The sequence below is a fragment of the Babylonia areolata genome, chromosome 4, assembly GCF_041734735.1.
Source record: "Babylonia areolata isolate BAREFJ2019XMU chromosome 4, ASM4173473v1, whole genome shotgun sequence".
Lineage (NCBI taxonomy): Eukaryota > Metazoa > Mollusca > Gastropoda > Neogastropoda > Buccinidae > Babylonia > Babylonia areolata.
Genome location: NC_134879.1, coordinates 10,137,393 through 10,159,809, shown reverse-complemented (window position 1 = coordinate 10,159,809; position 22,417 = coordinate 10,137,393). Strand labels below are relative to the sequence as shown.

General features: G+C 41.3%; 1 protein-coding gene across 1 annotated transcript in view; it reads left to right on the top strand.

Annotated features, from left to right (window-relative positions):
• The window catches only part of LOC143280843 (polypeptide N-acetylgalactosaminyltransferase 16-like), a 48,669-nt gene extending 27,052 nt beyond the window's left edge, over positions 1 to 21,617 (top strand). The window contains exons 7-15 of the mRNA XM_076585561.1: positions 1,081 to 1,168; positions 4,540 to 4,618; positions 8,490 to 8,593; positions 9,353 to 9,482; positions 12,153 to 12,245; positions 12,782 to 12,865; positions 15,889 to 16,015; positions 17,864 to 17,980; positions 21,309 to 21,617. Coding sequence (XP_076441676.1) covers positions 1,081 to 1,168; positions 4,540 to 4,618; positions 8,490 to 8,593; positions 9,353 to 9,482; positions 12,153 to 12,245; positions 12,782 to 12,865; positions 15,889 to 16,015; positions 17,864 to 17,980; positions 21,309 to 21,485 — 999 coding nt within the window. The 3' untranslated portion in view covers positions 21,486 to 21,617. The remainder of the gene's footprint in view (positions 1 to 1,080; positions 1,169 to 4,539; positions 4,619 to 8,489; positions 8,594 to 9,352; positions 9,483 to 12,152; positions 12,246 to 12,781; positions 12,866 to 15,888; positions 16,016 to 17,863; positions 17,981 to 21,308) is intronic.
• Positions 21,618 to 22,417: the final 800 nt, after the last annotated feature.

Below are 22,417 nucleotides of genomic sequence, written 5' to 3'. Positions count from 1 at the left end.
GTAGATTGTGTTTGAAAGAGGGAGAGAGAAAAAAAGAGAAAAAGAGACAGAGAACAAGAACAAAAACTTTAATCTCCAGGCTTCCGGCTCTTAGAAAGAGGTCAAAAGTACACAATACGGTGATCACGTGGCGACAACTCAATGTAAAATTCATACTAACTTAAACCTGTAGAACAAAAGTGCCTCTCGTGCATTGTAAATTAATTCTAAATGTCTTCATTGCTGTCAACGAATTCCTGTTTTATCTTCAGGGCATTAAATATGTAAACACAGAGTTTACGAATACTATAAATAGAACCATTCTTCAGCAAGTGAACACATAATCGACCTTCAGAGTTCATATGTTTTTGCCTTTGGTTATTGTATGGATCACAACTGTTTATAAAATGATTTTCATCTTCGACCATGTTACAAAGTTTACATGCGTAATTTGAATTACATTAAAATGTTCTCCTGAAAAATTAGCCATATATTGGGAGCAAACCAAGCCGTAATTTTATGAAGCAGTCCCTAAAACACTTTTTATCCACAAAGTCAAGAGAGAGAGAGAGAGAGTGTGTGCTCACGCATGTGTGAATGAACACATACCCAGATTCAAACACTCAACTGTTGGCCGCTGTTCCTTCTCTGTCTCTGGACCTTGCAATTGGAATGAACTTCCTCTTTCTCTTCATCAGGTCTCTGCACTCAGCTCTTTCAAATTTGGCCTTAAAACCTATCTCTTCCCAAAATAGCCTCCCTTCCCTGCCTCTTCATTGTCTTCAGTTTTTCCAGGTTTAGAGTTATGCATGCATGTGAATGACTGGTGCGAAAGCGCTTTGATTTGTCTCTGCACAAGATTCAGTGCTTTATAAATATGACATTTATTATTATATGTTTGTGTGCTTGCAAGTGTAATGTGTATAGTATGTAAGTATATGCAGACATAATATGTTAATTTGTGCATGTGTGGCTGTATTCTCTGTATGCCTTATTGCACTTGTGCATGTGTGTACACATGCTCACACACACACACACACACACTGGGTGCAAACATCAACACACTCACCCACATCCACTTTTTGTGCACGTTTTGTGCAGGAGCCACGAAGTGCTGTGAGTCCTGTCATCGACTCGATCGATTCCCAGACACTGGAGTACAGGTCATCTTCAGAGCTTGTCAGAGGAGGCAAGTACGCTGCTCACTGCTCCCCAGTTTGTGTGTCTTTATCTGGAGTTTACAAATATTGTTGTTATCATCATCATTACTGTTATTATTATCATTATCATTATTATTATTATTCTCTGAGCAACATCAGTATGCAGTCTTACTTTTAATCCAGAGTTCACTGTATTATCATTCCTGTTTATTATCATTGTCATAATGATAATTCTGATAATGATAATGATAGTAATAACAATGATGACGATGATGATGATAATAATTTTAATTACAATAATAATGATTATAACAACAACAACAACAATAATAATGTTAACAGGTGAAAAAGTGAAAGTCTGGTAGACATTACAGGCAGTGAATTCACACCCACTGTGTGTAAAGTTGAGTACATGAAGGCAGGACACATCCACTGTGTGTAAGGCTGAACACATGAAGGCAGGACACATCCACTGTGTGTAAGGCTGAACACAGGAGGACTCATCCACTGGTTGTAAGGCTGAGCACAGGACAGCAGGACACATCCACTGTGTGTAAGTCTGACCACAGGACGGCATGACACATCCACTGTGTGTAAGGCTGACCACAGGAAGGCAGGACACATCCACTGTGTGTAAGCTGAACACAGGACGGCATGACACATCCACTGTGTGTAAGGCTGAGCACAGTAAGACAGGACACATCCACTGTGTGTAAGGCTGAGCACAGTAAGACAGGACACATCCACTGTGTGTAAGGCTGAGCACAGGAAGGCAGGACACATCCACTGTGTGTAAGGCTGAGCACAGGAAGGCAGACACATCCACTGTGTGTAAGCTGAACACAGGAAGGCAGGACACATCCACTGTGTGTAAGCTGAACACAGGACGGCAGGACACATCCACTGTGTGTAAGGCTGAGCACAGGAAGGCAGGACACATCCACTGGTTGTAAGGCTGACCACAGGAAGGCAGGACACATCCACTGTGTGTAAGGCTGAGCACAGGAAGGCAGGACACATCCACTGTGTGTAAGGCTGAGCACAGGAAGGCAGGACACATCCACTGTGTGTAAGGCTGAGCCCAGGAAGGCAGGACACATCCACTGTGTGTAAGGCTGAGCACAGGAAGGCAGGACACATCCACTGTGTGTAAGGCTGAACACAGGAAGGCAGGACACATCCACTGTGTGTAAGGCTGAACACAGGAAGGCAGGACACATCCACTGGTTGTAAGGCTGAGCACAGGAAGGCAGGACACATCCACTGGTTGTAAGGCTGAGCACAGGAAGGCAGGACACATCCACTGTGTGTAAGGCTGAACACAGGAAGGCAGGACACATCCACTGGTTGTAAGGCTGAGCACAGGAAGGCAGGACACATCCACTGGTTGTAAGGCTGAGCACAGGAAGGCAGGACACATCCACTGTGTGTAAGGCTGAACACAGGAAGGCAGGACACATCCACTGGTTGTAAGGCTGAGCACAGGAAGGCAGGACAAATCCACTGGTTGTAAGGCTGAGCCCAGGAAGGCAGGACACATCCACTGTGTGTAAGGCTGAACACAGGAAGGCAGGACACATCCACTGGTTGTAAGGCTGAGCACAGGAAGGCAGGACACATCCACTGGTTGTAAGGCTGAGCACAGGAAGGCAGGACACATCCACTGTGTGTAAGGCTGAGCACATGAAGGCAGGACACATCCACTGTGTGTAAGGCTGATCACAGGAAGGCAGGACACATCCACTGGTTGTAAGGCTGAACACAGGAAGGCAGGACACATCCACTGGTTGTAAAGCTGAACACAGGAAGGCAGGACACATCCACTGTGTGTAAGGCTGAACACAGGAAGGCAGGACACATCCACTGTGTGTAAGGCTGAACACAGGAAGGCAGGACACATCCACTGTGTGTAAGGCTGAACACAGGAAGGCAGGACACATCCACTGGTTGTAAAGCTGAACACAGGACAGTAGGACACATCCACTGTGTGTAAGGCTGAGCACAGGAAGGCAGGACACATCCACTGTGTGTAAGGCTGAGCACAGGAAGGCAGGACACATCCACTGTGTGTAAGGCTGAACACAGGAAGGCAGGACACATCCACTGTGTGTAAGGCTGAACACAGGAAGGCAGGACACATCCACTGTGTGTAAGGCTGAGCCCAGGAAGGCAGGACACATCCACTGTGTGTAAGGCTGAACACAGGAGGACACATCCACTGGTTGTAAGGCTGAGCACAGGAAGGCAGGACACATCCACTGTGTGTAAGGCTGAGCACAGGAAGGCAGGACACATCCACTGGTTGTAAGGCTGAGCACAGGAAGGCAGGACACATCCACTGTGTGTAAGGCTGAGCACAGGAAGGCAGGACACATCCACTGTGTGTAAGGCTGAGCACAGGACGGCAGGACACAATCTGCTCTTTCCACCATTTCAACTTTCCCCCTGTAGAAGTCAGGTACTCAGTCACAACTGGGTGGTTTAATGAAGAAATGCAGAGTATGTTTTGGCAGTGCATAATTATTCAACATTTCTGGCAAGCATGAATGGACCTAACAAATGAAAAATGTTCAAATGTTCAAAACTTGTGAATAACTGAATCATTAGCCATACTTGGACTTCACATGAAAACAGCCATTGATACTTCGTTATATTTTACTCTGCTACTGGCTAAACAATACTTGTAACAGTGCAAGATAAACAAAACTGTTCCTGTTTTGCAAGGTTGCAAAAATGAATTGAAATACAGATATACTACTGAAGGGAATACAGCTTTATAAAAACATTGTTTATGATAACTTTATTAGCTGGTAGTGTCTATCTAAAGCCCTGTTCTCTTTTTAGATATGAATTAAAGTAAGGAATGCAGTTATGGTATTGATATCGCCATATTTTGTATCTTGCAGCTCAGAGGAAGGCCATATAGGCTATTTACTATTGAGTGGTTGAAAACTCACCAGCATGAAAAAGGAGTGAAAAAAAAACAAACCAGAACAAAATCAGAATAAACACCTTTTCCAAAGACACAGAACCAAAGGGACCTTGAACACTTAATGCCAGTGAATAGTCGATCAGACGTCCAATGCCTAACCAATTATGTCATGGCAGCTCCTGTAACAATAATAATTAGTAATAACAGTATCAGAGCCAGTAATCAGAAGAATAAAGTGATTGTTGTTATTGCAATGTGCAATGTTGAAAGTTCTTCTCTTTTGGATTTACTGTATCTTGCAATGTGTAATGTGACAAAATGCAATACATTTTCTAGGTTTGTTTTTGTGGTGCACTTGGTGTAATTTCTCTTTTTTAGGCGACAGAGTTATCATTATTCTATCTTAAGTTTATTTGTTTATCCATCATCACAGCGCTGATATTCTGACTGATGGACTGATTGTTGCAGGGTTTGACTGGAGCCTGCATTTTCGATGGGAAAGCCTCCCCTTTGGTTTGGCCAAAACAGACCCCACTGATGTGTTCAAGTAAGATGGAGTTCTCTGGTTTTTTGTGCCCCAGAATTTGGGACTTTTGTTTTCTATAGTACTTTACAATATATCCAGACGTCAACCAGGCTGAAAGATACAGACACCAGAGTTGGTCAGGAAGTTTGAGCAGCACTTTTGAAAATGCATCCATGCAGTGGATGGCCCATGACTGTGATCCCATTCTTCTCATTTGAGCCCATTCCACACTCAGCTCTCGGTAGGAGCTGGACACTGCTGAAAAAGCCTGTCTCTGAAGGGCATCAAATCAGTGTCCTCCCTGTCATCAGACGCAAATTACTTTGCCATGGTGGCTGGTAAAATGGAATTGTTTGGATCTCTCTTCGTCTCACTCCCACTGGCATGAAATAATGAAAGAATGTGATATACAAGACTGGGTGGTAAGGAGGGAGTGAGGGGGAGGGTGGATGTTGTGATGGATTGGATTCAAAGGATTAATAGGATAAAGGGGTTTTTAAAAAAATGAAAGTTTGAAAGATCAGGTAAGGGACATATACAGGCCAGTTACATAAGTTTTTCTGTTGTTTTATCTACAATAGTTAGAGGAGGAAAAGAAGAAAAGAAGGCAGTGCGCCAACACATAGATAAGAAAGCTAGTCATTTAGAGACACACACACATTGGTCAGGCTGACACATGTTGCCGTATGCCTCACAGCTATTTGTAGTGACCACTTGTGCTGCACGGACAGCACGCACTGATCATGTTCAGCCACACTGTCACTCATCTGCAGACAATTCCCTGAATCTGTGTTTGTGCACCGTTGTTCTGTAACAAGCTTAAATTAGATGAGGATAAAACTGAAATCGTGATTATCACCCCACAAAGACTTTGCCACTCAGTCTTTCTTCCTTCCTAAGGTTGCTGAATATGAATGTGCAACGATTACCCAGACAGGCTTATTTGATGTTGTTTAACTTAGACGAAAGGGGAAAAAAAATGCTGGGTGTCTTTAGTAAAAAATACTTTATTTAGACTTGGGTTTGGATATGTCTGGTTGCAACAAGGCGTTGGTTGTGAGCAAACATTTTTGTCATTATTTAAGCAAAGAATGAAAGATATATTTATGCAGGAGTGGGACGAGTCAGTAATGTCTAAAGATATATATCATAACTACAGACTGTTTAAAACTGGTTTTCAATGTGAGCAATATTTTGAATATGTGGATAAAAAGTGTTTTAGGGACTGTTTAGTAAAATTACGGCTTGGTTTGCTACCAATAAATGGATCATTTTTTAGAAGAACATTCAAATGTAATTCAAATTACGCATGTAAACGTTGTAATGTAATCGAAGATGAAAACCATTTTATAAACAATTGTGTCCTTTACAGTGACCTGCGGCAAAAACATCTGAACTCTGAAGGTCAATCGGATGTTTACTTGATGAAGAATGGTTCTGTTTACAGTATTCGTAAACTATGCGTTTATATATTTAATGCCCTGAAGATACGACAGGAATTCTGTGACAACAATGATGAAAGTTAGAATTAATTTACAATGCACGAGAAGCACTTTTGTTCTACAGGTTAAGTTAGTACGTATTTTACATTTTGTTGTGGTTGAGTGATCACCATACTGTGTACTTTTGACCTCTTTTTAGGGGCCGGAGGCCTGGAGATTAAAGTTTTGTTCTTGTTCTTGTTCTTGTTCCTTCCTCAGTCTCCCTCAGTGGCACCGACATTCCTCTTTCCTCTTCAGTCCGCAATCTTGGTATCATACTTGACTAGTCTCTTTCATATCAGCAGCATGTTGCAAATATATGCAAACTGTGTTACTTTGAAATTTTCATAGAATTGCATCCATTCATCATCTCCTGACCAAAACTCTCCTCTGTGTCTTTGTGCGGTCCTGCCTGGATTATTATGATTCCCTACTTGTTGGTTCAGCCAGCTCATTGCTAGGCTTCAGAAAGTCCAGAACTATGCTGCTCATCTTGTCTTTTGTTCCTGTAAATTTGATCACGTCTCTCCTCTCCTTCATACTTTACACTGGCTCCCAGTACAAGAAAGAATTACTTACAAAGTTGTCTTTCTTTGTTTCAAGTCCATTGAGGCTTCTGGTCCACAGTATCTTTCTGATCTCATTCATCCTTACATACACTCACACCAACTCCGCTCTTCTTCTGACACCTGTATGCTTAGAATCCCCCTTGCTCAAACCAAAACGTATGGCCAGCGCAGTTTTTCATACCAAGCCACCTTCCTTTGGAATCAACTTCCTCAGCCTCTCCGTCACTCATCTTCGCTGCAATCTTTTAAATCCAGTCTGAAGACTCACCTTTTCCCCTCCTGATTAATTCTCAACAGCTCATCCATTTCCAGTATGAACTAAAATGACTATTCATCATGAGTGAGTGAGTTTTGATAGTTTCAAGATTTGTTGGTGGTATTTTTCATTGTGTACTATTTACGATTGTGTGCTATGACTTGTGTGTGTGCATGCGTGTGTGCTTGTGTGCATTGTGTGTGGGGTTGGGGGTGGGGGAATGGATGAATAGTTTTCAGTGATGTTTGGTATCTTGTGTTCAATTGTTTCCTTTTTTATATTTACATGTGTTCTGTTTGTAAACACCTAGGGCTTATTTTCAAGATTAGGCATATATGCTCATTTAAAAAAAAATAAAAAATAAAAATCTAAATGATCTCTGGTTCAATTTTTGTCATATTGGTCAGAATAAAAGAGCTCAACACACCATCTCTAATGATATAAAACAAAGTTTTGACTAAAAATATGATTTTGTAAACTCAGTCTAAGGCATCTGAAATTGAATACTTTCAAGAAGTTTGGAGCTGAAAATTTATAACTGCGTTAAATCAGCTTAATGTAGGCAAACATTAATGGTATACATTTAAAGAAGAAATTTTGACAATTCTGCCAGTATATAATATTCAGTGCTTTCTGATCCAGTTAAGGAGATTAATTTTAAATAGTTCATATGACAAACACAGATTTGGAATCAGCCAAGCAGACAAGCAGTGCTGTTTGTGTGAAGTGGTTGTTGTAACTCATTGGGTCATGCAACCGAGCATTTCCCTGGCATCAAAATTTCTTTGATTAAAACAATGTGCATGTTCTTACATATGCATAAACACCTTCTGTCTGTCACCATGTTGTCATTGACATGACACTGACCACTGTCCAGAACACACTGTCACCATGTTGTCATTGACATGACACTGACCACTGTCCAGAACACCTTCTGTCTGTCACCATGTTGTCATTGACATGACACTGACCACTGTCCAGAACACCTTCTGTCTGTCACCATGTTGTCATTGACATGACACTGACCACTGTCCAGAACACCTTCTGTCTGTCACCATGTTGTCATTGACATGACACTGACCACTGTCCGAAACACCTTCTGTCTGTCACCATGTTGTCATTGATGTGACACTGACCACTGTCCAGAACACCTTCTGTCTGTCACCATGTTGTCATTGATGTGACACTGACCACTGTCCAGAACACCTTCTGTCTGTCACAATGTTGTCATTCACATGACACTGACCACTGTCCAGAACACCTTCTGTCTGTCACCATGTTGTCATTGACATGACACTGACCACTGTCTGAAACACCTTCTGTCTGTCACCATGTTGTCATTGACATGACACTGACCACTGTCCAGAACACCTTCTGTCTGTCACCATGTTGTCATTGACATGACACTGACCACTGTCCAGAACACCTTCTGTCTGTCACCATGTTGTCATTGACATGGCACTGACCACTGTCCAGAACACCTTCTGTCTGTCACAATGTTGTCATTGACATGACACTGACCACTGTCCAGAACACCTTCTGTCTGTCACCATGTTGTCATTGACGTGACACTGACCACTGTCCAGAACACCAGTGCTGGGGGGCAGTGTGGTGGTCATCCGTAAGGACTGGTTCAACGTGCTGGGCACCTATGACACTCAGCTGGACCTGTGGGGTGGAGACAACTTTGGTAATGAGAGAGAGAGAGAGAGAGGGGGTCACAATATTCTTTATTTCTGGGATTGATAGATAAACACTGATAAGCTTTTTTTCTTGCTTTTTTTACATCCAGTCCCCACCCTAAATAGCATCTGAACTACACAGTATTAAATGATAAAGGCATAAATATGATGTTCATGAAATTAGTATAGAAGGAGACAGAGAAAGAAAGAGAGTAACAGAGAATTTATATAGAAGGAGACAGAGAAAGAAAGAGAGTAAGAGAGAATTTATATTTATGGAAAAGGAATGAGCACACGATGGTGTGTTTTCATCGTACCCTCACAAATGAAAATCTATAAATTTGTTAAGGAAATGCGAAAAAAAACAACCCAGAAAGAGAGTGTATGTGGGTGTTTGTAAGAAGTAGATGGAGGGTGTGTGTGTGTGTGTGTGTGTGCATATATATGTGTGTGTGTGTGTGTGCACGTGTGTGTGTGTGTGTGTGTGTGATGGATATTTCAGAGAAAGAGAAAAAGATGCATAATTTGTGGGGGGTTGGATTTTTTTGTTGTTTTATTTAATTTGTGTGGATGTGAAAATCTGTGTGTGTGTGTGTGTCTGTCTGTCTGTGTGTGTCTGTGTGTGTGTCTGTGTGTACATGTGTGGATGTGTGTGTGTACATGTGTGTTTGTATGAATGACTGAGGGAGAGAGGGGGAAGGAGGGGAATATTCCAAATTTATATCAATGCAGGAAACAAAATCTGTACGCGGTCAGTTGTTGTCCAGATTTGTCATTCCGTCTGTGGATGTGTGGAGGAGAAGCCAAAATAGTGCCTTGTAGCAGAGTTGGTCATGTGAGCGTCTCACGCCAACCTTTCACCTTTCCACAAGGAGGTATCAGCAATATATACATCAGGTATGTTCAGAATGAAGCTTTTTCACTGCATTTTATATATTCATTGTTGTTGATATGGTGAACTCTGCCTTGGCAAAAGAAACAGATGAAGGTCCCCCCCAAATGCTTGGAAGACTGCACAAAGGTCAGCGGCGTTTCAGATGCTGGAATCGCCCCAGAACAATCAGAGGACTGTGCACAGGTTTGGACTGGCTTGTGTGCACTGACAAAACATGCACATGACAGCTTTGAGAGGAACCCCCTCGGCAACATCACTCAGGTCCATGATATTTCCCCTGCCCTCACGGCAGATAGCACCATTAAAACAGCAGCAGAATTCCTCTCCTCCTGTGGAAAGCCCCTTGGCAGCATCTCCATCTTCACTGACTCCATGTCCACACTCCAGGCCCTTGACTCCCCTGATCCTGGTCCACTGATCCAGTCCCTTAAGGCCTCCCTCGCAACCCTTACCCAAACAGCCCCAACGACCCTCCAGTGGGTGCCTGCACATGTAGGCCTCCCAGGCAATGAGCGTGCAGACCACCTTGCTAAGGAAGGAAGCCAGCTCACACAGCCAACCGTTCCTGCCACGTATGAGGAAGCAAAAACTCTCCTCCGCAGCAGATTCCGAAGAGGCTGGGTCACCCTGAACGGAGGCTACCAGGCACACCAGGATCCCATCAGGACACTGGAGAGGAGACACCAGACTACCATCTACCGCCTTTGCACAGGACACTGCGGCCTCCGAGCACACCTGAAGAGGATTGGAGTGACAGCCACATCCCTATGTGATTGCGGCCAGGCTGACCAGACCCCATCCCATATTCTCCAAGACTGCCCCCTGTATGAGAGAAGATGCAGCAGCAGTCCTGGCCTGGGGGTGCTGACCTCAACACCAAGCTCTGGGGGACAGCAGCCGATCTTCACTGGATGTCCGAGTTTGTGGCATCCCTCGGACTTCGAACCTGACTGCATAGCTGTCGAACGCAAAAGAAAGAAAAGAAAGAAAGAAGAATGGCAGAAAAGAAAAGATCTGAGCACATCACTCCTCTTTTGCAGCATCTCCACTGGCTCCCTGTCTCACACCGAATAAAGTACAAGATCAGCACTCTATGTTATAGATGCATTCACAAAACTGCCCCTTCCTATCTCTGCGGCTGCCTTCACCTCTACACTCCATCTCGCTCACTACGATCGGCCTCGGATCCACTATGTTTACGCATACCCAGATTCAAACACTCGACTGTTGGCCGCCATTCTTTCTCTGTTTCTGGACCTTGCGATTGGAATGAACTTCCTTTTTCGCTTCATCAAGTCTCCACACTCAGCTCTTTCAAGTCTGGCCTTAAAACCCACCTCTTCCCAAAATAGCCTCCCTTGCCTGCCCTTCCTTGTCTTTAGTTTCTACAGTATTAGAGTTAGGCATGCGTGTGAATGACTGGTGCAAAAGCGCTTTGATTTGTCTCTGCACAAGATCCAGCGCTATATAAATACCATTATTATTATTATTATTATAGCCATGCGGATCCAAACTGGGACTCCATACTCAAATGCAAGTCCACACCAAAGGAGACTGAGAAACACATAGACATCATCATTTGACATGACAATAGACATCACCATTTGACATGACAATAGACACCATCATTTGACATGACAATAGACATCATCATTTGACATGACAATAGACATTAGCATTTGACATGACAATAGACATCATCATTTGACATGACAGACTACCAAGAAAAAAGAATGTTTCTTTGTGTAACGTATTCTGTGTGTAGCATAATCACAAAGTATTTATTTGCGCTTTTTGGATATGTAATATTTCTTGTAACTTTTGTTTGTATCTTGTCACAAATCAAGGATTGTATATCATTCTTATCCTAAAAGATTCTGACTGCATTTTTAAATACTTTTTTTCCCTTCGTTGTTATGAATCATGGACTACATTTGACTTACTCCCTGTAGATTCTGGCTACATGCTGAGTAAATATCATGGGTTTTACGTTTCTGTTTGTTCTGTATTTGGAGGGCTACACACTCAGTTGTCATTGCCATACATCATAAAGACAGTGCTATCCACCTGGTCCTTTTCATATTTTATTATACTGAGAATGCAACTTTCTAACTATAATCATCATTTTCCTCAGATTGTTTGAACATATTATTTTTGTTAACAAATACGAACTGTTTATTCTTTAATTTGCAAAGCGCTTAACTTTTAAATCTTATTATGACTATTATCATTATTCTTGATATTAAGATTGATGTCATTATTACCTTTACAAACATGCAAAGTTTAGCAAAAGTTTGTGTTTGGCATCAGTTACTTTTGTTAGACTGATTTTGTACTCGATTGTAATTCTGACTTTCAGCAATGATCATAATGATTGGAAATGGTTTAACCCTTTCACCGCCAAGCTCGCATTTAGGCACAGGTGTGGTAGAGGACCCATGCCACTGAAAGGTGACCATTCATTGGTCTGTCATTCATGAACCAGCTGCTCTTAATGTTTGGTGGAAGGATAGGCCGTATGTTTCTACACATCTCAGGGGGAATCCCCAGCTATTCTTAGCCACTGTCTTTTCTGTGTTTATACCACAAGGGAATTTTGTACTCTAAATTGACTGGCGGTGAAAGGGTTAATCTTTTTTTTTTTTTTTTTTTTTTTTTTTTTTTAATGCCAGGAACACAAGGCGGGTGGCGGAGGTGTGGATGGATGAATACAAACGATTTTTTTATGCTGCTCGACCCACTGCCAGGATGCAAGACTTTGGAGAGTATGTTGATGGCATGTGTGAATTTCTGTTGGCTTTACTTTCCTTTCTTATGTAAGGCTGACTTACAAAAATTGAATTAACAAACGAAGAATGATAAAAAGCATGCATTTTTTTTTTTTACTCCTGAGTCTTGCAAATTTGCATGTCTGTTTTGTGTGTGTGTGTGTGTGTGTGTGTGTGCGTGTGTCTATGTGTGTGTGTGTGTGTGTGTGTGTGTCTATGTGTGTGTGTGTGTGTGTGTGTGTGTGTCAGTGTGTGTGTGTGTCTGTGTGTGTGTGTGTGTGTGTCTATGTGTGTGTGTGTGTGTGTGTGTCTATGTGTGTGTCTGTGTGTGTGTGTGTGTCAGTGTGTGTGTGTGTGTGTCAGTGTGTGTGTGTGTGTGTGTGTGTGTGTGTGTGTGTGTGCTTTTAATGATAACATCAAAAGTGAAGATTGATGGTGTGACTGGATGTCTACAAGTTCAGTGTGCATGAACAGACAGTGAGCAATCCCTCCCTTCCTGGTTCCTGTGTCCAGCTTCTACCTGTTTCTTTCAGTGTTTCAGACAGACGGAGACTTCGGGAGCGTTTGAAATGTAAAACATTCCGCTGGTACATGGACACTGTATACCCGGAACTTAAGTAAGTGACACTTTTATTCTCAGTGTACTTACAGAGAGAGAGAGAGAGAGAGAGGGAGATTTAGTGTTACGTGCATGCACATGTTTGTGTAATAAACATAATTAAAAGCAGATAGAAGAAGACAGAGAGAGTGAGAGATTGACAGACAAATCAGATGCACAGACATGACAGACATGTCAATAAAGGCAAAATAAAGAAATCACAAACACACATTCACACAAGACACATGCTCATTCCATACGTTCTCTCATATACATACACTGTCATTCTGTCTCTCAGTTGATCACATTCATGAACATACATACACTCTCTCTCAGATATCACAGTCTCTCTCTACACATATAAACACACACGTTTTCAGTTTGAAATTCATTTCGATTCAGTTCAAAATTCTTTATTGTCTGCTTCAACCCAAACAGAAAATTCTCTTACGGCTCACTTAAAATACCCGTCAGCAAACATCAATTCAGGGGGAAGAAACAGAGCAACTGACACACCCTTCACGGATCACCCTGCACACATCAATTGTTTTATAAAAAGAAAAACATGTCGGTAAGATACTATAGCATTACAATTTAGAGTGAAACAACTGTGTGTGATGATGTAAAATCCCTCTTGCAAAGAAGAATGTGTACAAAAAATCATTTGACCCCTTTGCTGTGATAAATAATTCGCTCAAATAATGTTTTTATTCCATTGTCTGTGATTTGTTTATTGTGTAAAGAAAGAAGTTTGGGTAGTGGAAGGGTTATAGGGGAAGAGGAGATAGATACATGTGTGTGTGGTGTGTGTGTGTGTGTGTGTGTGTGTGTGTGTACGCATGCATGCATGCATTGGTATGTGTGTGCGCACCCGCGTGCCTGCGTGTGTGAGAGTGTGCACACACGCGCGCGTGTATGTGTACATTTCAATTATTATGAAAAGGAATTCAGTAAGATAATTATAATATTTAAAAAGACAAATGCTCATCAACAAATAAAACCGAAAAATGAATGAGCAACTGGCGCACCCTTCCTTGATCACAACGCACATATGAGTTATCATGTAAAACAAAGACATTCACGTAAGAAAACAAAATTACATTTTAAGATAAAGTGAAACATATAAAAGGAAAATATTCAGTAAGATAATCATAACATTTGAGACGCAAATGAAGTGAAGGTAGATAACCCTTACACACTTCCCTTACAGCTATGCAGACATCAATCATCATATGAACAGAAAATGAAAAGACAAATTTAACTTTAAGACATGAACTCACAGTTGAAAGGTCAAAACCGCCACCAAGACTTCAAGCAAGCAAAACCCTTTCACACTCCTCTGCAGCAAAACAATAACACTGAGCACGTGCGCGCGCACACACACACACACACACACACACACGTATCTATCTCCTCTTCCCCTATAACCCTTCCCCTACCCAAACTTCTTTCTTTACACACCCATGCATGCATACATATAGGGAAGAAAGACAACTGTCATCATAACAATAAACAAATCACAGACAATGGAATAAAAACATTATTTGAGCGAATTATTTATCACAGCAACAGCAAAGGGGGCAAATGATTTTTGTGTACACATTCTTCTTTGCAAGAGGGATTTTACATCGTCTACCAGAAGGATGTTTCTGAAAGACAGAGTTAAGTGGATGAGTGGAATCATTAAAAATTTGGAGTGCTTTTCTGCTAAGAGTGGATTGGTATAGGGTGTTCAGTTGTTGCTGGGGCTTGGGTATGATTTTGCTGTCCAGGTTTACAACTCGCCCTAATTTGGTCTTTAACTTGACAGTCAGATTACTGAACCAGGCCACAGTGCTGAAAGCCATGACACTCGCTATCAGACTTCTGGACACCAGCTCAAGTATATGTGGACTAATATGAAAACTTCTTAATTTTCGCAGTAAAAAGAATCTCTGGTGCGTTTTCTTGGTAGTGGCATCAACATGTTCACTGAATGTAAGATTGTGATCAACTATAGTCCCTAGATATTTAAAACTGTCCACTATTTCCACATGTTTCTGATCTATTATGACTGGATTTTGTGTGTGTGTGCCCCTTTCACTGCCTAGAATAAGTTCTTTTGTTTTCTCCACATTCAGTTCGAGAAAATCATCCTTTAAGAAAGAGTTTATGACACTAATTTCTAAAAAAAATACTGTGAAATTGAAAACTTGTCTTTTAAAAGACCTGCTAAAGCCATGTCATCAGCATATTTTACAAGATTGAGAAAAATGTCTGAGCACCTGATGTCATTAATGTAGAGGGAGAAAAGCAAAGGGGATAAAACATAACCCTGAGGAACTCCAGTATTACACAGTAATATTTTCAGACATTATGGGCCAGCCAGAACTGACATTCAAACACACTGTGGCCAATCGCATGAAAACTGTCTTATCCATAAAATAAGGTCAGCAGTTACATCTAGGTCTGTCAGTTTCCTCACTAAAATATGATGTTGAATAGTATTATAAGCAGTGGACAGATCCATAAAAAGTACCCTAACAGATGTTCCATAATTGTCCAAATGACGTGCGATAAGATCAGTTAAAAAAATTGTTGCATCATCAACACCTTGTCTCACCTTGTACGCAAACTGTAATGGATCCATGCGATCAGCTACACATTTTCAGTAAGTGTCCACAGACAACTCTTTCCATACATTTTGCAATGACAGTCCCCATTCTACACACACACATACACACACACACACACACATATGCATGCACGTAGGCACACACACACACACACACACAGAAATACACATCTATGAAATATAGCCATTATTTATTTGTTTTATATGCTGATTAGTATATAGTAAAAAAAAAATAAAATAAAATAAATTTTAAAAATTTCAAATCCTGTCATCAGCTTGAATGATGTTATTCAACATACAAAAAAGTCAACCATGCTAAGTCTGGATGCTTTGTGTGCCTGTTCACAATGAATTGTTTAGTAATCATGCTATCACATAACAACAACAACAATAAGAAACAACCAGTGCACCATTATCCGACTCTGCAGACTCCCGGTGAGTGACGAGGTGGCGTACGGCAAAATCCAGCAAGGGGCGGGTTGCCTTGATCTGGATGTGGGGCAGCTTCCTGTCATCGCCAAACTGCGTCAGTGTGTGCCCAACAAGGACTCCCAGGTGCGACTGTAACCATGCTCATGTGGTTCAGAAACCCTCTGGTTCTGTGTCTTGTGTCCTCTGCATATCAATGACGTGTTCTTGCTGTCAACTTTTATTACCAAAGACAGTTTTTGTTCACTGGCCATTGCTGTTACTATTATCACAATAACTTTTATTGACTCACTTGTGTAAACAAAGTGAGTCTGTGTTTTAACCCGGTGTTCAGTTGTGTGTGTGTGTATGTGTGTGTGTGTGTGTGTGTGTGTGGTAAACTTTAACATTACCATTTTCTCTGCAAATACTTTGTTAGTTGACACCATATTTGGCATAAAAATAGGAAAAATTCAGTTCTTTCCAGTCATCTTGTTTAAAACAATATTGCACCTCTGGGATGGGCACAAAAAATTTTTAAAAAAGAAGCCAAATTATATGCAAACTGAATTTACTGTTATATTTATATTTTTTTATTCTCTAAACTTGGCACTTTGATCTGATATTCTGACACAACATCAAGAGCAGTCATTTTTTATCATTTTTTGTCCAAACAGGAACTTCTTTTGCTAAGCATGGAAGTTATATTTATTTTGCATGTCTGTGGTGCAGATAGTAAAAAAGGGAAATTAATCTGTAATTAATGCTAGGGGGTTAATTTGCTTTAAACTGATCTTTCTCATCTTAAACATTACATTCTGAAATTATACTCCAGTACATAAAAAGCTTGTGTGTTTTACTCTCAGTGAACAGGGCTTTCACTATGTTCATTCGCCCAAGTGGTCTTTTTTGGAAAATACTAAAATCAGTACTACGAGTGGACTTTATAGATCTATTGGCTGAGCCCTGAAGGTCATGGGCAAAAATCAATTGCATACACATATTTCTCATATTCAAAGCGCATGCTCATATTCCTCGCGAACGTGAAGGATGCCATTTTGTTTCAAGTTGTTGACCTGCCCGTTCAATCCTATATTCAATTGACAATACACGATAACATGTGATGGAAAATTGAAGAAGGAGACCGTTAAATACTTATTCAGAGAAAGATTTGTGAACGCCTCATCAATTACTGGATTTATGCCCCAAACTGCCATAAAAATATCAACAAAATCAGTCGGAATTCACAGTTAAAAATAATAGAGTTAATACCCTTGATGAAACGTAAAAATTTCCAATCTCAACTTTTCTCAAAATGAAGTCCTTTTCACTTCATACGACGTTTAGAAGTATTTGTACTTGGCTCTACATGTTATTAGTTTAACAAAATACTCGATTTTCATATCAACTTTAAAACTATAAAACTAGAATGAACATAAAAGAGAAATTGGATCGACCGTGTCCTACATTCCTGGCGTGTGTAACTAATTAGATCCTGAGAAAATGGCTAAATGTTGCAGTGTGATTGTGGTGATAACCACATCTCCTTTACCGCGGACTTAAAAAGAATTTTTAATTGCCCTTAAAGATTTTTTTAATGCCCAAGATACACCAGAATAATATGATTTAAACAGCGTTCTCACTGCGAAGACCGCAATCGATTCATCGCCCTTAAAAAAGCATGTTTAAATGTTAAATTTTTTAACATCAGTTAAGAGCCACGATAGTGTATTCAGTAAGACAGTTTCTTCTCACCCGAATACGCGGGGTTTGTTTTTTTTTCCTTTTTTCTGGTTTTTTTTTTTTTACCCGAAGCTTTATAATAACAAATACAGAACACATTTTAACGATTACATTTAAAAAAAAAAAAGTGTATCACAAGTGAGTCTTGAAGGCCTTGCTTCTCTTGTTATGGTTGTTGTTGTTGCTGTTAGTATTGTGATGTGGAATAGTTGTCAGTATTGTAGTTGTTATCATTGCTATTTCTGTGTGAAGGAGTGGTCGTGGCGGAGGAAGGGCAGCATTGTCAGTAACGGCATGTGTCTGGCTGTCAACCCTATGGAGACTCAGATGTACGTCGTTGTCACTTTCTGCGACTCTTCTGACAGTCAGGTGAGAGCAAGGGCACGGTCATTTCCAAGCTGAAACAGGACACCAAATGGGAAAATAGAATAGCACAGAGAGACAGGAAAGCACAAAAACAAGACCTGAGGTGCCAGCTGATGGGTTTTTTTCTGAATCTATCAGGAACAAAAACATTTTTTTTCTGGAACATAAATTACTTTGGAACAACTGTTGATGTCATGTTTGTTATAAAGCTCCATTCTAAAGAAGAAACCCCACCAACAATAAAACATTAAAAAAAATTAAGAAAGAAAGAAGGGGAAAAGACAGAAAGAATGTTAAAAAAAAAAAGAAAAAAAGATGAGAGAAACATGAAAACTGGCCTGAAAACACAGTGCCTGTGTTTATGTAATTAAGGTGACAGCCTGTTTCATGGTGTTCAGCATGTTTTGAGAACATTTACTCCGCTTTATCCAGTTTGTTGTTGAATCAACAAAGGTCAAAACACATGCCATTTTGTTCAGCTTGGGGAAAAAAACAACCCCAAAGGGAAGGAACCACATTACGAAACATGATTATGATTGGACTATTTGCATGAGAATACATTTCTTGCTGGCAGAAAATCAAACTTGGCATTCATTTAATCTTTCAACAACTTGTGGATATAAATAACATCTTGGCCCAGTGTTTTCAGGATGCATGCATTTCTACTGACAGGTAATCAATAAAGACTTTATTGTAATCTTTCCGCGACTTGCCTTCAACAGTGCAGAAAGCTTTTGGATAGGTATGCATATGTTCTGGCCCAGATAATGCCTGTCGTATGCACTCACCTACAAGCAGACTGCCAAAGTCACAAACTTCCCACTTTGCTACAAGTAGACTGCCTAAGGACGTATGTAATCTTCCTAATTACCTACAAGGAGACTGCCTTAGGATGTATACAATCTTCTCACTCACCTGTACAAGCAGACTGCCTTAGGACATAATTTTCCCACTCACCTACAGACTGCCTTAGGACATAATCTTCCCACTCACCAACAGACTGCCTTAGGACATAATCTTCCCACTCACCTACAGACTGCCTTAGGACATAATCTTCCCACTCACCTACAGACTGCCTTAGGACATAATCTTCCCACTCACCTACAGACTGCCTTAGGACAATCTTCCCACTCACCTACAGACTGCCTTAGGACATAATCTTCCCACTCACCTACAGACTGCCTTAGGGCATAATCTTCCCACTCACCTACAGACTGCCTTAGGACAATCTTCCCACTCACCTACAGACTGCCTTAGGACAATCTTCCCACTCACCTACAGACTGCCTTAGGACAATCTTCCCACTCACCTACAGACTGCCTTAGGACAATCTTCCCACTCACCTACAGACTGCCTTAGGACATAATCTTCCCACTCACCTACAGACTGCCTTAGGGCATAATCTTCCCACTCACCTACAGATTGCCTTAGGACAATCTTCCCACTCACCTACAGACTGCCTTAGGACATAATCTTCCCACTCACCTACAGACTGCCTTAGGACATAATCTTCCCACTCACCTACAGACTGCCTTAGGACATAATCACTCACCTACAGACTGCCTTAGGACATAATCTTCCCACTCACCTACAGACTGCCTTAGGACATAATCTTCCCACTCACCGACAGACTGCCTTAGGGCATAATCACTCACCTACAGACTGCCATAGGACATAATCTTCCCACTCACCTACAGACTGCCTTAGGACATAATCTTCCCACTCACCTACAGACTGCCTTAGGGCATAATCTTCCCACTCACCTACAGACTGCCTTAGGACAATCTTCCCACTCACCTACAGACTGCCTTAGGACAATCTTCCCACTCACCTACAGACTGCTTTAGGACAATCTTCCCACTCACCTACAGACTGCCTTAGGACATAATCTTCCCACTCACCTACAGACTGCCTTAGGGCATAATCTTCCCACTCACCTACAGACTGCCTTAGGGCATAATCACTCACCTACAGATTGCATTAGGACAATCTTCCCACTCACCTACAGACTGCCTTAGGACATAATCACTCACCTACAGACTGCCTTAGGACATAATCTTCCCACTCACCTACAGACTGCCTTAGGACATAATCTTCCCACTCACCGACAGACTGCCTTAGGGCATAATCACTCACCTACAGACTGCCTTAGGACATAATCTTCCCACTCACCTACAGACTGCCTTAGGACACAATCTTCCCACTCACCTACAGACTGCCTTAGGACATAATCACTCACCTACAGACTGCCTTAGGACATAATCTTCCCACTCACCTACAGACTGCCTTAGGACACAATCTTCCCACTCACCTACAGACTGCCTTAGGACATAATCTTCCCACTCACCTACAGACTGCCTTAGGACATAATCTTCCCACTCACCTACAGACTGCTTTAGGACATAATCTTCCCACTCACCTACAGACTGCTTTAGGGCATAATCTTCCCACTCACCTACAGACTGCCTTAGGACATCATCTTCCCACTCACCTACACACTGCCTTAGGACATAATCTTCCCACTCACCAACAGACTGCCTTAGGACATAATCTTCCCACTCACCTACAGACTGCCTTAGGACATAATCTTCCCACTCACCTGCAGACTGCCTTAGGACATAATCTTCCCACTCACCTACAGACTGCCTTAGGGCATAATCACTCACCTACAGACAGCCTTAGGACATAATCTTCCCACTCACCTACAGACTGCCTTAGGACACAATCTTCCCACTCACCTGCAGACTGCCTTAGGACACAATCTTCCCACTCACCTACAGACTGCCTTAGGACACAATCTTCCCACTCACCTACAGACTGCATTAGAACATAATTACTCACCTACAGACTGCCTTAGGACATAATCTTCCCACTCACCTACAGACTGCCTTAGGACATAATCACTCACCTACAGACTGCCTTAGGACATAATCTTCCCACTCACCTACAGACTGCTTTAGGACATAATCTTCCCACTCACCTACAGACTGCCTTAGGACAATCTTCCCACTCACCTACAGACTGCCTTAGGACAATCTTCCCACTCACCTACAGACTGCTTTAGGACAATCTTCCCACTCACCTACAGACTGCTTTAGGACAATCTTCCCACTCACCTACAGACTGCACTAGGACATAATCTTCCCACTCACCTACAGACTGCACTAGGACATAATCTTCCCACTCACCTACAGACTGCACTAGGACATAATCTTCCCACTCACCTACAGACTGCCTTAGGACATAATCTTCCCACTCACCTACAGACTGCCTTAGGACATAATCTTCCCACTCACCTGAACAAGCGTTCCTTCTCACCCTGCCCCTGCAGCGCTGGATACGTCAGCATCGGCAGATCATGCACCACATGACTGGTCAGTGTCTGGACAGTCGCTGGGCCAAGACAGGTCTGCAGGTGTCGCAGTGTGATGGACAGCTGGACGCTCAGAGCTGGACGCTGACCATGGAGCTCATATCTGACCTGGAGAAGGACTACATTGACACATGAAGAGAGAGAGTGTGTGTGTGTGTGTGTGAAAAGGACTCTTGATACATGCTAGCAGCTCCTTGTGTGTGTGTGTTTGCTGTTTCTGAATCAGTTTTGTAGATTGGTTTCATTTGTTGATTTTTTTTTTTTTTTTTTTTAAAGTTTTTAGAAGAGGTTTGGGGGAGCGGGGAAGAAAAGAACTAAATTGATACTTGAGAGAGAAGTGAGGATTTTTGTGTATTTTTCATTAATGATACTTTATTTTGTATGTTCATTATTCATTATCTCTTTTTTTCTTGTATTTTTGTTTGTTTTTTGTTTGTTGATATGGGGCAATTGACACGGGAGAGATGCTGTCTACAGAGGATTTTTTTTTTTTCTGATTCATTCTTTATTTGTGTATATAAATGTTATTCATTGATTTGTTCTTTCTTTTGTAAAATTGTTTACATGGGCAGAATTGACAAAGGAAGACGTCAGTATTTGGTGTGTGTTTTTTCTCTGAATTGTATTTCTTTCTTAATCTAAAATTTATCATTTACTGATTTCTTTGCTGTTGTTGTATATTGTTTATGTGGGGAGCATTGACATGCTGTGTTTGTCAGCATAATTTTGTACTCAGTTGTGTAAACAAAGTGTGTCTCCATGGTAAACTTAAACAAATTCATTTTCTCTGGAAATACTTTGTCTGCAAATACCAAATTTGGATGAAGCACAGCAGAAAAAAATTCTTCATAGTCATACCAATAATAAGTTATAAGTCTCCTGGATGAAGCTGTATTTCTGGATCTGGTTATTCCTAATTGCCATAACGTACATTTGGTTATAAGATGGCATGACATTGTTTTTCTTGTTCGCAGTTAAAAGAGATTCTGGACAGAACGCATACAATGACACTAACTACACCATTGACATGTTTACTGCACATGAATATTCTAAAGTGGACACTGAAT